At 45.1% G+C, this 16,969-nt stretch overlaps 1 protein-coding gene across 1 annotated transcript in view; it reads right to left on the minus strand.

The window, feature by feature from the left end:
• vps13b (vacuolar protein sorting 13 homolog B) overlaps positions 1-16,969 on the minus strand; it is a 495,502-nt gene that overhangs the window by 21,550 nt on the left and 456,983 nt on the right. The window contains exons 51-58 of the mRNA XM_080748468.1: positions 15,930-16,100; positions 10,584-10,791; positions 8,800-8,988; positions 7,965-8,111; positions 6,191-6,483; positions 5,199-5,326; positions 4,025-4,221; positions 962-1,083 (exon numbers count right to left, since the gene is read on the minus strand). Coding sequence (XP_080604594.1) covers positions 962-1,083; positions 4,025-4,221; positions 5,199-5,326; positions 6,191-6,483; positions 7,965-8,111; positions 8,800-8,988; positions 10,584-10,791; positions 15,930-16,100 — 1,455 coding nt within the window. The remainder of the gene's footprint in view (positions 1-961; positions 1,084-4,024; positions 4,222-5,198; positions 5,327-6,190; positions 6,484-7,964; positions 8,112-8,799; positions 8,989-10,583; positions 10,792-15,929; positions 16,101-16,969) is intronic.

Here is a 16,969-nt window from a genome sequence, read left to right on the forward strand (position 1 = left end):
GAACCCTGAAAAAAATGGTTGTCCTTTAAGACTTATTATTTGGCTTTCTTTCTTTTCCCCACTTCCATTTGATACATTTAAGTGTTTCTCCTCTAAACAAAAACTATATATAACATTATAAATAAACACATTTGCTAATTAAATTGGCTTCTATTGGAAGAAGGAAACATTAATGTCTTGAATTGCAGAGAAACAAACAGAGCAATTCATAATATGCTCATAATTCTACTTGCATTTCCTACCAATAGGGATTTGTGTCATTATCAAACTGCATGAGGGTGTCATCATGTGTAATGTGATTACAGTGATTTGCTGTGTTGACAGTGAAGATGGCTGTATGGTGATGTAATGGAATATAACAGTAATGCTATGAAGTGTTGATCGACACCATGAACTCAGCAACCATAGCTGACAGAGGTTTTGTTGCCCTCCTGTGGTGAAAAAGAAAGCATGCAGATCAGGACTGCCAAGCAGTAACTACCTTCCACAGAAGGTCACCAGCAGGTCGTTTTGAAAACTCTCCGTTATTTTTATTTTGGAAATAGAACTAATCAAACACATAGAGTATCCTGTATGTAAAAGGTGTCATAACATATGCCCTATTTCAACTTTTTTTTGTAAGGTTGTAGATGGGCTAATTTGGCTATTTAATAGCTACAGTCATTTGGCTATTTAACTGCCAAATAAGACATCTATCTACAAGCTTATAAAAGTGTCTCAATGGGACACATTGAGAGCTTGTAGATCTGCTATTTTAGAAAATCATTTAAAAAAAATGTATGTATCCCAGTATTCATGTCATTGATGTCTTATTTCAGAATGAAACACTTCACAATATGTCAAAAACTAAAATGTAATAGATTTCTTGGACAGACCACCCGCTTGGAAGTTACCTTACACAAGTTACCTTGCTATTTATTTATATTGAAATCCTAAAAGGAAGAGAACACTTCAGCAGTACCTGATGTGCTGACTGAGCAGTACAGAGTCCTCGCTGCCCTCTGGTGCCAGGGAGAACACCAGGGTTCCTCTGTCATACACCACGTCTATGTAGAGACAACCAAAACCTGGCAGGAACACCACCTGACATGGGAATGGAACAGGCATGTTCTGATGTTAAAGAGGTAAGAAAACCTGTCAGGAACACCTCCTGACACGGAATGGAATAGACACATTCTGACATTGGATCGATAACTTCTGCAACCTTGACATTCAGCTTTTAGGGACATTTTGCGTGTGCGTGCATGAGTGTGTATGCATGCTTACAACTGTTGGTGTGTGTTATCTGTGTGCATGAAAGTCAATGCATGTATTATTTTGACGGTGTCGTGTCATTTTTCCCGGCCAACCAATTTTTCCTAACCCTAACCCCAGTAAAACAAACGCTGGTGAATGCTAACCTGGTGGAATGCTAACCTGGTGAATGTCAACCTGGTCAGACCAACGGGAGGTCGAACCAATGCTCAGACCTCCTCTATGCTGACCTTACCTTAACCTGTCATGTTGTGTGTGTGTGTGTGTGTGTGTGTGTGTGTGTGTGTGTGTGTGTGTGTGTGTGTGTGTGTGCGTGTGTGCGTGCGTGCGTGCGTGCGTGCGTGCGTGCGAGACATGGGTTCATGTTATACGAGTACATATCGTCACTGTCGGGCAGAAACCTTGTATCTCCAAGTTTCAAATTTGTCTATTTTTTTCGCGAAGTAAAGCCCTGCTTTATCAGACAAGGCCGTCGCACAAAAGTAGTGAAAACAGCAGATCTACAAGCACACAACGCCTCGCGGTGCGAGGCGTTGTGTGCTTGTAGATCGGCTATTGTCACTAGTTTAGTTCGTTTTTTTAAATGATAAAAACGAACGGTTTTGGACATACAAGGTTTCCATCCGACAACGACGATATGTGTGTCTCCAGGTTCACAGTGATCAGTCCCTGGCATTAAGACAGGAAGAAGATCTCTCCAGAGCACTAAGCTGAGCAGTCACAACAACCTCTGGCCCCAGGACCTTTCACCCCTCATACACGGCTCACACTGTGACCTCACAGAAACCAGAGACACCAGACGACCCCAGCCTCAACCTGAACCTAGTGACGGCTAGACACAACACCAGCATTAACACACCACGCTCCTCGCCACCTTGCTAACCCCGAGAGCACACACGCACACAAACAGTGTGAGGATAGCACACACACACACACACACACACACACACACACACACACACACACACGCACGCGCGCGCGCGCACACACAAACTATGCCAGTCAAAAGCCACTTCTAAAATGTAATTAAATACTTGGCTACCTACAGTAAACCAACTGGCGTGCACACACGCGCAAACACACACACACACACACACACACACAGAAACACACACACACACACACACACACACACACACACACACACACACACACACACACACACACACACACTTACCAGTAAGGCTCCCTAATCGGGAGATAAGCGACCGTAGGTCACTTATCTCCACAAATAGGGCAAAAATGTGTTTTGCCAAAATCTTCCTGATCCATGTTGATGACATGAGTGTAGACATACTGTGTAGTGATTTTCGTGATTTTAGGGCAAAATCTGTAGGAGCAGTGTCCAAAAATGTGTTTTTAAAAATCGGCCTGGAGGTGGCGCTATATGGGAGAGATTCATGTTGATGGGATGAGTGTAGACATACTGTGTACCGATTTGCGTGATTTTAGGACAAAAATTGTAGGAGCAGTGTCCAAAAATGTGTTTTGCAAGAATCGGCCTCATGGTGGCGCTAGAAGAGGGCCATGTGAGAAATGAGGGGTGGGGTCTCCGCGCCGGCAAGGCGGACGAATAGGTACCGGCCCCGGCTCTCCCGGACGCTCCTAGCCCGAGTTACGGCATTTTATGTGAGCTGCAGTGGAGGGGGTCCTCCACTGGGGGCGCCACCACTTTGGCATCCGTTCTGGAGCACCAGGAGTCGGTGGTCCCCGGGAATTCCCCGTGAGCAGCCATGTTGGAGTGGTCATTTGGTCATTTTTGCACATTTGGTCTTTTTTTACATCTGGGGGTCCCCCAGGGACCTGGGGGTCCCTGGAGCTCCGGGGGTCCTTGGAGGTTGTAGTTTGGCAGGTAAGGAACGTGTGTGCAAAATTTGGCATGGATCGGGGCAACGGTTGCGGAGATATGAGCAGGGCAAGAGTGTGACGTGTGAGGTGTGACAGACAGACGGACAGACTGACGGACTGACACTTTGTGCAGGGTTTGATAGTAAATGCGACCTACGGTCGCAATTAGCCAAAACAACTTGTATTCATCTAAGCCAAAACTCACATGCGCGTGCACAAGCGTAAACACACTCCTTAGCTGCCTAACCTCTGTGGCATTCACACGACCACAGAGACACACTACTCCACCCCATGCATGCCATATTGATTAGCTATTGGTGACATACACAACACAGCAAGTCACAACATGGTCCTCTGCTGCCCACATAAACCTCTTTAGTGCTCTGCTGCTGTGGAGGCATTGGTGATGATCCAAACCTTGTATACAGTATGTCATATTTTTATGTTTTTTCAGAAATGTATATTTTGGACAAGGCTGTTTTTTGTCCAACAGCAGAGATATGCACCTTACCTGCACACCTCTGGAACTGCTGCAAGATCAAATATAAGAAAATAAGTCATATTTGTTTCTCACTGTCTAAAGATGTGTATACATGTTTTGTGGTGACTGAGCCAGTTAAACAACTGATCTGTCTCCAACTGATGAGGAGGCATTAGAGACTGCCTGAAAGGTTCGAGGCAGAGTATCACAATATCACATCTCCCAGGTCATGGGTTTGCACATTCCCACAGGTACAAAGACTTCATGAACAGTAAACCATGGCTGTCTTATGTTGTGCATGTTGTAGTCTACAACAAATGCTGGTATGACATCTCTTCAATTGGCCATTAACAGGAAAAAAGGTCTATGTTTACATATGATAATGTAAATGTACAGTACATGTATTGATGGCGCTATGGTCATTTTTAATGTAAAGTCTACCTGTGTGCCAGGGGAGTTGATGTCTATGGGGTGGGTCCAGTCAGAGCTGGCCTGGTCTGAGGTGGTCTTCAGCAGCAGGCTGGGCAGGGACTCTCTCTGTCTGCAGTCTGGGAAGCTGGAGAAGTGATGGTAGAGTTCATGGTGCACGGAGCAGCTGGCAGGCAAGGGACGGCAGTATACCTCAGACCTCGGGGCTTCTGACAGCAGAATGGAGGAAGTATAATCATGTTAGTGGACGATGGAGAACACGAATGCATTAGTTTCTCAAAGTAGGGGCAGGCATATCGTCGCTGTCGGCAGAAGCCATCTCCACTTTTCAATTTTTTTATTTTATTTTATAAATAAGAGCTATTGAACATTCTTTACGTCTGTGTGTGGGGTTTACAAATATTAAAGCAATGAAAATCATAAAAAAGCGCTTCTGACAAAACCACCTAACTCCATTGGACCCTCCAACTTGTGGAGTTAGGTGGTTTGTCCCCCAATGATTAGAATGATGAAGTCAGAAGGAAAAAAAAATGGCCACATAAATGGCCAAAAACCTCCTAATGCCACTTGAGCTTTATTTAGGTTAAGTGATGATAATATATGGACACATTCAAGTATCTGACAATGTATGAAAGTCACCATAGTGACTTTGATGAGGCAGTGTTGTGTTGATGTTTTCATTTCCTGAAAAGTTAATATTTTGTACACATTTCCCGGTTTCCTGCCTCGACCGCAAGATATACTGTATTAGTTTGGGTCGAGTATATCTGACCTTTTGACAACATCGGTATTGGCAGTTATGCAGCCAACGTGTCCTGATTATTTACCACTGCACTTTCAACCTTGCTTCCCTAATTTGGGCATGTCATTAGTGAAAATACTGAAAGGTTTTCAAATATGTTGCAAAGCGTTGTGAGCTTGTAGATCTTTAGAAAATCTTTGAATAGGGCTTCAGTGGTTAATACAAAATAAATTACAGTTTATGTTTATTTTATTTTTATCTATGAAAACATTACTTGGGCTTAATTTTATATTGTTGTTGTTTTTAGTAACAAGTTAAATGTTTGCAAATAGAAACTTTTATCACTTTTAAGTTTGGACAAAATTTCAGTCAAACATTGGTATTCATGGTGGTCTCCAAATCGGGATCGGCAAAGGTTTATGCATGTTTGGGGTTTGTCCCTACCTTTGACATTCTCCTTCAGCAGCAGTGGGATAGGACACTTGTTGTGGATGAGCATTCGTGGGCAGGGGTCCTCGTTCAGAGTGATGTATGTCACCCCGAGGTGCTCCTGGTACGTCAGCACCATGGCTCTGGAACAAACAAACACAATAAACATGTCAACCAAACAACTATAAACCACCACACCCCATCATGTCTCACACACAAAATATCATAATTAGTTGTGACCGTCATGTCTATTTCCCTGCTCCCATGGAGTGTGGCCATGGGCAGAGCCCTTTTAAACCCAACTCACCAATTGTAACCCTAAAAATATTTCTTAATCTTCATTTGTCAAATTTGACTATAGTTTAGTTCTCAGGAGTATATGTGAGATGAACATTAAGTGTGTGTGTGTGTGTGTGTGTGTGTGTGTGTGTGTGTGTGTGTGTGTGTGTGTGTGTGTGTGTGTGTGTGTGTGTGTGTGCCTTTTTCCAGTGTGTTCAACAGCACACACACACACGAACACGCACGCACGCACGCACACACAAAGGAAAACATCATCAATCCAAGATCTGTGAAGAAAGACATGCTTTCAAAATCACTTCTGTAGTCATGGACTTAATTATGTTATGTGTTCACTGCAGTAGGACAATTCCAACAGAGAAAGAGAGAGAGACAGACGGAGGAACAAAGATGGGAAAGAGAGAAAGAAAGAAAAAAGGGAGAAGGAAAGAAAATGAAAAAAGGGAGAATGAAAGAGAAAGAAAGAAAACCACATAAAGATGTTAGATAGATAGAAAGAGAGGGAGAGAGACATGGAGCATGTGAAAGAGCAGAGCCTGACAGTGGAAATGATGAGGGCATTTCTCCCTGTGCTTCATCTCCAGTGTTTAACAGGCCGTGACTGAAGTGCAGGCCCTCTCTAACGTTATGTCCCGTGCCAACCGGGGGTTCTGTGCCCTGTGCTGACTGACTGTCACAGCCAGGAGCCACCGACGCTCCACTTCACCCACCTGCTACTCAAGTCTCTGCCAGGGCTCGGCTTCACGGGAACCGACACACTTTGCCTCGGAAAATCTGGCCGGACGGGGGCAGGGAGGCTCCACGATGTAGGTCCAGCCTCAGGCCCGGCGTCAGGTTTAGGAAGGCAGCTGAAGAGCATGAGTCTGAGGGGCGGCGAGGTCTCGACCTCTCCTTGGACAGTGTTTCGGAGGAGGTCCCAGCAAGGGACGGAGCAAGGCGTGGCTGGGACGTTTCCCTCCGAAGGAGCCAAGGTGAACGCTGCTGTGTCTGGGAGCTCACAGGGCTGGAAGAGACAAAATGGAGAAGTTAAGTAAGCAGGTCATGCAGCGAAAGAAAAAATGTGGCAGGCGGGAGAAGAAAGGAGGAGGAAGAAAGGACCATCAAATGAGATTAGAGAAGATGAGAGAAGTGAGGTGATGTGAGGAAGAGGAGAACAGAGGAAAGCAATGGATTGGGGCGGGCAGGACAGGATATAAAAAGGGACAGCAAAGACAAGAGTAGTGGAATGAAAGAGGGTTAGAAGATGCGAGTGGTTACAAAAAAGATACATGGCACGACCGCATTGTTATTGTACTCTCCTATTTCTCCCACTGAGCTTAGTGCTAAATTGGTAGCAGAGAAGCCCTGCTGCGCCAGTTTAGCAGCCAGTGATCAGTTGAGTAGTGCTGGATTAGACAGTGAGCATGATGAATAGCCCTACTAGAAAGGCATTCTTTGCGTTGTTTTGTGGTCTGTGTTATTGTTAAACCCATCGCTCTGCGTTTAGTTTTTTAAGGTCTTTTTTCAGTCAATTAGAGGCAACTGGCAAGCTCTGCCATCCTCCTTTAAGGGGATCTGAGGGCTTGTTAAATGACATCACTGCCTTGCTGCTCTCGTTGGGGACAAGCAGCAGATGAAAGCAAGGAGGGAAACCTGCATCCAATTCTGGGTGTTTGTCTAATGTCCCTGTGAAGTGCCATGGCCACATGGCGAGAGAGAGGGAGAGGGAGAGAGAGAGAGAGAGAGAGAGAGAGAGAGGAAGCAACACGATCTGATGGAAAACGGCTTGCTGCGTCCCTACAGTGTGTGGAGGGAACAGAGTGTGAGTGAGTGAGTGAGTGTGTGTGTGTGTGTGTGCGGGCGTGCGTGCGTGCATGCGTGCGCGCATGAGAGATCCATCAGAAGATTCAGATACTCAAGTTGTGGGGGCGTGTGTGCTCAGATATAGGCATGTGTATGCACGCACAAACACGGGCGCAGAAACATGAATCCACGCACACACACACAACACGCTCGCACACACGCAGGACCATTAGCAGTCATTATGGCTACGTATGAAGTAGCAGTGTGGAGGCTGCAGACCTCCAGAGGTCACACTAGTCATTCAGAGTGCTGGAGCTGACAGCCCACAGTGTTAAGAGGCTGAAAGGGGCTCAGAAGCTGGGCAGGCCTCACACAGTGGGCAGGCAGTGTGATGTCTTCCAGAATTAGTCTCAAATAAACAGATCATTATCCTCTCATTGTAGCGCTCTCCCAGCACAAGAAAGAGATCAGTCAGCGTGCAAATTCATCTAACAGTAAGTATCTCCTCACCAGCCTGTTGTGACCAGTATATACAGGATGTGTGTGTGTGTGTGTGTGTGTGTGTGTGTGTGTGTGTGTGTGTGTGTGTGTGTGTGTGTGTGTGTGTGTGTGTATGTGTGTGTGTGTGTGTGTGTGTGTGTGTGTGTGTGTGTGTGTGTGTGTGTGTGTGTGTGTGTGTGCGTGTGCGTGTGTGTGTTTTACCTGGTCATCTGTCCCCAGTGGCTGGTCAGACAACAGCGGTCTGTACTGTATTGCATAAGGAGTGTTGTTGACAAGAATAGTCCTGTCTTCTATCTGCAGTATCTGGATGCCATGTCTCACCACAGACGACACACAGAACTGACACACCTACACAAGAAACAACAGACAAACACACATACTATAGGTTGAGTTTAACTGAACAAATCTTACAGTAGAGATGAGTGCTGGTATACATCTCCATTGTACATTCCCCATTGAACATTCTCCATTGCACATCCCCTATTGCTGCTAAGGGTTTTTCTTTTTGCTGATGATGTATAGATGTTATATATCTTACCACAGATTCTGTAACACATACCTGATACAAAATTATCCACCCACTCCTAATTCTGAACATTCATCCCACACTGCTGCTATGTTTTTTTTGGGCGTTTTTGTGCTGCTAAAGTTGGGGACGGGACGGCCAGTGGGCGGGCAAGGGGGCCCTCTGAAGTCACACTCATGTCACTACGTCGTCACGATCTGACTGATCTCCATATATGGGTATAAAGGGGACATGGACTGACAGATACAGAGATCTCCATATATGGGTATATCAGTCGGATCTGCAGTGCGACGGAAGTGTGAGCTCCCCGAACCTCTAGTCTAGTTTATCAAACTTGACAAAGAGACAGACAATAGAAAGCAATGCAAAACAACCAATGCACACATGTCTAGACAATGAGGTTAGAGGTAACAGTATTCTGGCCCCTGACAGTTATAACTTAATATCGTTTCCATCCGCCTGCCCAGCACTACTGGCCACGGTATATAAAGAGATTAGAGCTTTAATGACCTTCTGTCTTCCAGCGAAGGCTCCCAGGGTGATGTTGGCCTCCACGCAGCCCTCCTCGTCCAATGTGACCACCTCCGTTCCAGATCCTTCCTTCCAACGGGGAGAGGTCAGGTCGTGGACCAGTTTCAGTGCAGTAGACTTATGGACAGTGTTGGTGTGAGCCCAGTAGATGCCTATCTGAAAGGCCTCCTGGATGAGGGGAAGAGGTATACGCAAGGAAGGAAGGATGGAAGGAAGGACGGAAGGGAGAGAGAGAGTGAGTGAGAGAAAAATAAGAGAAGTCAACTCAACATGCACTAATCCTTCACATCCAAATCTGCTCTTACCCAGGTGTGCTAAGTGATGAATCCCACTTGATGGTAAATTGGAGAGGCATACCCAATAATGTATTATAGGTAATCGCCTTCTAAAGGCAGATTTTGCGTGTGTTTGTTTCCTGTCAAAGCCACCATCTCTGACAGACACACAACTAAAAGACCAAGTGCTCTCTTGTTCTCTCTTTATCTGTCTGTCACTTTCTCATAACAGCTGAGTTCCATGGAAACAATGCTGTGTTTATGTTTATGTTTCACAGGCTATTGCACATTTACAGCTTTTTTTATTTTGTTTGGGTTTGCTGAAGCGTATCACCCCATATCCTTTGATACAGCGCCTTCACACTTATCTCTGAGGTTAGTGACATCAAGCTCCCCTTGTGTAGTATTGTGTGTGTGCGCGCGCGTGTGTGACTGATTGTGTTTTGATTTCCACAGAGGGGGAAACCATCTGTAGATTTCTTGGTGCGATCTCAGAAGCGTGCATGAAAAGAGACGTGTGAGAATTCCGCGTATGGTGACAGCACTCGGCAGCAGATTAAAGCCTGATTTATACTTTAGTCGTGTGGGTGTCGTGCACCGAAAATAGACGATCTATACGTTCAGCTATATTTTTTTGTGTGCGACACTTGCATGCAACTAAGTATAACCCAGTCAGTCCCAGGCTAAAGACTGAGTGAGGCAGGGAGAGCTGCTGCCACCTCTGGTGTCAACATGCCTTCTGCTGGTTTTGAAACAAGGAAAGTAAGGGTGTCCAACTCTGAAGGACAATCACCCCAAAGAGGCAATATATCTGTCTGATCCAAAGATGGAAAAAAAAGTCCCATGGAGTAACACAGTCCATGGCAGATAAACGAGCCAATGCTTTTGTTTCCATCTGTGTTTATTGATCCCATAGGAGACATCTTACCGTCAAAGTTTCTATCACTCAATCAAATGCTCTATTTTTCTGTCAGCATATTGCCAGGCTGCTTTTGTTATCCCAACGCAACACCACAACTTGAGTCCAAGTGACAGAATGTTTGGTAACTATTTTGCATGTGCGAGGCTCATGGACACAATGGCAGGCTGATCAGAATAAGAACATTTTGTATTGTCCCGTATGTTTGCACATACGTGGTATTTGTCTTTGAGAGTTTGGTGCAGAATTTCAAGACATCAAATAGATCAGTGATTCTCATTTCTCAACCTTTTTATTTTCAAGAAACCCAAGGTTTATATGCATTAGGCCACGGGCCGTCATATGATACGATATTTGTCTTTAAGACCCCCATCTACACATTTTCTTTGAGTCCATAGCAATCTCAAATGTCAACTTGCCAATATCGAACACATAAATGATGCAGGTCACAACTAGTGTAGTGTTAAAAGTTAAAGATCCATAATAATGGGTTCATTTGGGTCCATTTGTACACTGTCAGAGTTAAGGGGAGAGCTTTTGAGAAACACTGCATTTGATGGATGGCCCACCTGGAAGTTGGGTGGGACGATGACCTTGCCAGCTGGTATCTGCAGTACCATGGTCTCTCCTTCAAACAGCCACAGGTCCCAGTGGGAGCGGTTGGCCAGCAGGGCCCAGGGCAGCACCTCCACTAGCAGAGTGTTTAATCCTGACTTCCAGCAGGACAGCTTCACTTGCATGGGACTGTCCCACTGGGCCAGAGGCTCCAATACGGACCTGTGAGGACAGTCAACGTTATACAAGACAGCAGAACTGCACAGTTTTTACCACATGAACCCTGGTGTCCCTATTCTCACTGAAGATGCAATGAAATCAACTCTTGCCACTGAGTGCGATCCATTACCACCGCACCAGACAAGTCAGAGCGCGGTGGTAACAAATAAATAAATAAAACTATTCTGGGGGGGCAAATATTTGGCATGAATATTTGGTGTAGAGGGAAAAGGAGCAGACCAAGTATCGAGCAGGAGATAGGCAGGAGACATCCTCCTGACCTGTGGCCTACATGGCTCAGGAACTGTTGGTTCCCAAGGCTTATGTATAGAGCCCTGGGGATCTCCAGTCAACTAAGTATATAGGGTTTTTTAACACCTCATTGTGGAATTATAATGACGGTAAGGACACAGTAAGTGTTACAGTACACATAATATGAGCATTCATAACAACAAACGGATATTCACACCAGTTCAGCGCCCAAAAAACCTCCAACCTCCAAGAAACATCCAGAACACCATCATTTGGGTCCATGTAATTTGGGCTAAACGCATCTGTTACAAACCCACAAAAAAAGAAATGAAGCGGTATACAGTTTCATACGGGCATTTAAAATGTCCAACATACAAACACACTTCCCACACCAGTACAGACCATTAACACAACGGCAACAGCCAACGAGACCACACAAATACAGAGAAAACAAACAACTTATGCAGATACAAACAGATACAAACAGAATGTGCCCAGGCATCTGGAGATGCCAACAGACCTGCACACATGTATAGACACAGACAAACATCGGGCAGACAAAACAGACACACACAAACAATTTTCCACCCATCAATTGACACCACAGTCATTTCATGGCAATCATGGTCTCGTGAAAGCTAAACAGTGCAGAGTGTCAGAGGAGAAGCAGAGACAAGCCGTACGCTCAGACTTCCACTGATGTTCCAAGGTCAATGGAGCATCAAAGACTGACCCCGACTTACCTCGGCCTCCCCGCCAGCTCCAATCCGTTCTCCTCAGCCTACCAGCCCTTCTCAGGCCCTGACACATGCGCACAGGACACGCTGTTGTGAAATGCATCCAAAAACAGCACTGCTCAAAGTAGTTCTTTATCATTAGCTGATGTGTGTGCGCGTATAACGTGTGAGCATGTTTGTAGCCATGGAAGGCAGCTGAACTCGAGGTTGAGGGCAGCGAAGTGCAGAGCCCATAAATCACATTATGGAGCTCACAAAAAGGTAATTGAAAGAAATGTGCTTAGCTGCTTCTGTCAGGGCCTGCCAGCACTGGCGTTCAGGCTTTCACAAGTGTGAATTCTGACAGCCGCACACTGCTCTGCGCGCACAGAGACACACAGACACACACACACACACACGCACACGCACACGCACACGCACACACAGAGAGAGCGCCTGCAGCTTGAGTTCACCCTCACCCCGACCACTACAAGATGTTTGCTTAATGATTACGGAGGTGCCTCGCTGCCATTAAAATCCCAAAAGAGAAAGAAAAATAACATTTACCACTTTCAACTTCCTTTGCCCCCCAAGACACAATATTTACACACTCCCAGCCAAGGAGCCCAGTGGTTTCTATACAGTATGAGACAGCCTGGAACCTCTGTCCAAACACAGCACGCCGTATCAAAGTTATCAGCTACATTTTAAAATGTTAAATTAATAAATGCACAAATTCGATGGTAGATTTCACTTGCTGACCAAGTTGCGAGAGAATTGTAGAGAGAGGAACCAGTGCTAATGACCCTGCACGGTAGTTGCAATGCACAGAATCTTAAACTCTACAACCCCTCCTGTTTTCACTCTACACTATCTTTGCTCCAGAACAGGGACGATAGTGTTCATGTGGTTAAATCAACACTGAGGATTTTAGTGTGTGACGGTGTCTTTTTTACAGTCGGTGGGAGTTTTCTGGGCTTCAGACAAACTGTCATTTTCGTTGAGGGGGGAAATGTGCGTTGGTCTGGAGCTTTTGTTACTCAGGACTGGATCACACGGAGGAGAGAGAGAGAGACCTGATTGACAGAGAAACCCAACACCAAACCACTGGATAGCAGCTCGCCACCAGGCCTGACAGAGAAATAAAGAGAGAGAGAGAGAGAGAGAGAGAGAGAGAGAGAGAGAGAGAGAGAGAGGGAGAGAGAGAGTGCATGCATGCGTGCATTTGTGTTCGTGTGAACAAGTGAGAAAGATAAAAAAGAGATAGAGATAGAGTATTATCTGTACAACAATTAAGGGGTTGTGATGTTCATTGTTGGGAGTATGTGATGGTACAGTGTGTGTGTGTGTGTGTGTGTGTGTGTGTGTGTGTGTGTGTGTGTGTGTGTGTGTGTGTGTGTGTGTGTGTGTGTGTGTGTGTGTGTGTGTGTGTCTGTCTGTGTGTGTGTGTGTGTGTGTGTGTGTGTGTGTGTGTGTGTGTGTGTGTGTGTGCGTGCGTGCGTGTGTGTGCATGTGCGTGCGGACATGTGTGCGTGTGTGTGAACAAGTGAGAAAGATACAGTAGATAAATGTGTGTATAGCAAATGTGTGTTGTGTATGAGAATTAAGGAGTAGTGATGTCCATTGTTGTGTGTGTGTGTGTGTGTGTGTGTGTGTGTGTGTGTGTGTGTGTGTGTGTGTGTGTGTGTGCGTGCATGCGTGCGTGCGTGTGCGTGCGTGCGTGCGTGCACGTATGTAAAGAAGAGAGGCCTGTGGAACCACAGCCAGACATATGGCCCATGTGTCCAGCAGACCCATTAGAACTCTTTGTAACAATGCCTCTATGAGAGCATGTGGGTGAGTGCTGCGCTGCTGCTATCAAGATGTGATTGCTTTGTGACAAAAGACGGTTCCCAGAGTGACGTGCGCGGACAGATCCACATGTGTGCACTGGTGCACAGTTAAGAATCCACAGAACGCATACATATGCATGCATGCACGCACGCATGCACGCACGCACGCACGCACGCACGCACGCACGCACGCACGCACGCATGCACGCACGCACACACACACACACACACACACACACACACACACACTCTCACAAACAAAAACATATACACACAGCCTTACAATCCTGTGCCAAGTTTTAACCAAATGCAAGGCCCTGTGACTTGTGTGAGAAAGTGGGCCTGTGACAGAGTGACAGTCTTAATCTCTGGTCCACAGGGGACACCAGTGGGATTGCTGCTATCGTCTGAAGCACGGCACAGCATTGTCTGAGCCGTTACTGTTTTATTATGTGAACAAAGAGACAACAATAAAGCGAAGCCTCTCTCATTAAAGACCCCGTCTTGCGCAACTCTGCGCTTTGAGGGGGAATTCTGTGTGAGGCCCGCGATTACAAAAGCATGCTGGTGGGTCTCGGAAATTCTCTTATGAAAGAGCTGTGACCTGATTTAATGCTCGCCACCGCAAGAAGTCCTATAATAAAGTTGAAAAAAAGAAATAATAAATGCTGACTAATTATGGAATATCATGAGTATCCTGGTGGCCTGGTGTGCATGAGTGGCGCCTACTCGTGACTTGGTCAATGTCAAGTCTCGCGCTCAACCTATTTCGAGCGCCATCGTCTTTACAATCTTTTCCCCCTCTGGTTTCCTGTTTGTCTCACAGCATCCATGGTTAAAGGCAAGAGAATTCCCCTAAATATATTATTTTAAATATTTTGGAGGATTATCTGTGGGAAATCTGGAACAGGTCAGTGCTGTTCCCTGCATGCAGAGACTGGATGCAAAACAATACGTAGTAATGAATTCTATAAACAACAATCTCAAACCAAACAAAGAGTCTTAGCAAGAACAATATAACAGCACACATTGAACATATACTGTGCAAGCTAAATGAAATTTACCCAATTTTTTAAAGAACAGAACACAAACACATTCACACAGAAAAAACAAGACAGGGTCTAATAAAGGCATCGTTTCATGTGGATCTCAGACTTCATGTGGGCTATACTGTCATCTGGGGGGTACCCAGATGACAGTGAAGTGTCATTTTAGGACTTTAAAGACCATTTAATACCTTAAAAAAAATATATATATGAAAAAGCCCATTACTAAATCAAAGGTAATCAACAAACTATGTTACAAAAAACACTGTTCTTCTTGAATTTTGATTTGTGACTCAGACTACCAATAGGGATGAGCTGTAATTGCTGAAGCCCACTCTGTGTTCCTATTGGCTGCGCTTTAGATAGCCATAACTCCAAAAGAAATAAACCTAATGTAAAGTGAGCGGTTCTTTTCAGTGGTTTTACACAGTTATTATTGCTATTTATCTCTTTACAAATTGTTAGACTTTTTGAGATTTTTGAAAAAACTGTTTCCCAAGGGATTCCTCTGGGAAATTAATTCTCTCCTACTATTTATATTACTGCTAGGGTCACTTCTGCACCTGTGCGTGTTGCCGCAGAATTTGCATGTGTACATTTTCTACTGTACATAATATAATTTGTGCATGTTTTCAGCGAGCCCACGCACACGCAGTTTCTGCAGGAACTGCTTTTAAGCATCCTGCTAATTTTAGATAATCTGGGATGAGGCGGGAAATACGTACAAACAGACAAAGCCATATGTGGGACATATGTGCAAACTGTAAAAGCCACAAGGTGAGGTTTAAGCTTGAGGATTGGTCAAGCTTCACATGACATTTCGGCCATCCAGACTATAAATATACGGGTAAGGCTGCAGACGGGACCAGTTACAATAATCGACTGAATGTCTGTCCATCCGTCCGGGTAAGGACTATTTATTACAATATCTCCCGAATTCTGATTCCATAGGTCAAGTAAGTAGTCCAGCAGTTTGTGAAATTAGCCCCAGATTCTCAGATTCACAGAATCACGTGCAGAGTCACTCATGTACAGATTGAGATTGCTCAGCCCAGGGCAGGCCTAGTGGTCAAGACGGATACCATATATAGGCTCTAATGCAGCCTGTTGTGGGTTCGAAACCCGGTCCCGACGACCTTTGCTGAGTGTCACTCCCCATCTCTCTCTCCCTGTTTCCTGTCAATCTACACTGTGTACCATACACAAAGGCAGAAAAGCCAAAAACAATGCTATGCTGTACAAATGAGACACACAGACAGACACAAAATGCAGATCACTGTTGTCGTACAGAGTACCTGTCTGCATCTTTGCTGATGTAGGGCCATGGTGGATGAATGGACGTCTTCAGGCCGTAGAAGTCATCTAGGATGTGCTGAAGGTTGTCCTCTCTACCAGTCTTGTTTACTATCTGTTTGATCAGGCTGGTGGAGATGGGTACAGCGCAGTGGGACGCATCCTCTTCCTCCCTGGAAGACAGAATACAAAACAAATGTTGATGAAAAGGACCTCTACTGTACTGTAGATATGTGGTTTTGTAGGTTAACATTAGAATTGTGAAACAAGTAAAATCAGGAATTTTAATTAAACTGAGAAATTTAAAAACTGGACATTGATATTACCGTTTAGTTGATGAGATATATTAAACCTAATTTCTCTGAGACACGACTTTACATTCTATGTTGTTTACAGAGTTTACTGTCTGCTACAGAAACAATGTTAACATATTTTTGCATGATGACACAGAACAAGACATCTCTTGACAGTAACTGATAGTTCACATGGTTCTATTCACAGTGCAACTGCACTGACCTCCTGTTAAACTCTTTTGACTTTCCCTTCAAACCCCAAACAGGGTTCAATCTCTCCCTTTGTTTTTCCCTGACATGCAGTTTTCTCTTACAAAACACTAATTCACAACAATCACAGAGGAAGCTCAACAGCAGTAAATAATCCTATTGGATACTTTAGCCCCAGACACTGGTCAATTACGGCTTCGCAACAACAAGTAAAAAAAAAACTCTTAACAAACTCCAAACAATCTAATAGCCTCCTCCGTCTCTGGGCAGCATCCAGTTCCACTTGGCCCAGAGAAGCGGCCCCCTTTACCCTGAAGCAGCAGTTTATTAATAGAGCCCATTGTGCTATAAAAGGAACACAGGGGCGCTTGGTTATGGATCTGGGGGAAGACAGAGGAGAAGGACAGCGTGCTGACAGGAAGCTTTTCATCCCAGGCCGGTTCCTGAGGGGGGATTGCTGGAAGAGGCTTCTGATTCTAAGCCCCCGTCTTCTAATGTGGCGGCCAATTCCACTGAGGGGACACAGCAGTTATGGTTAA

The sequence above is a fragment of the Nannobrachium achirus genome, assembly GCF_963921795.1.
Source record: "Nannobrachium achirus genome assembly, chromosome: 2".
Lineage (NCBI taxonomy): Eukaryota > Metazoa > Chordata > Actinopteri > Myctophiformes > Myctophidae > Nannobrachium > Nannobrachium achirus.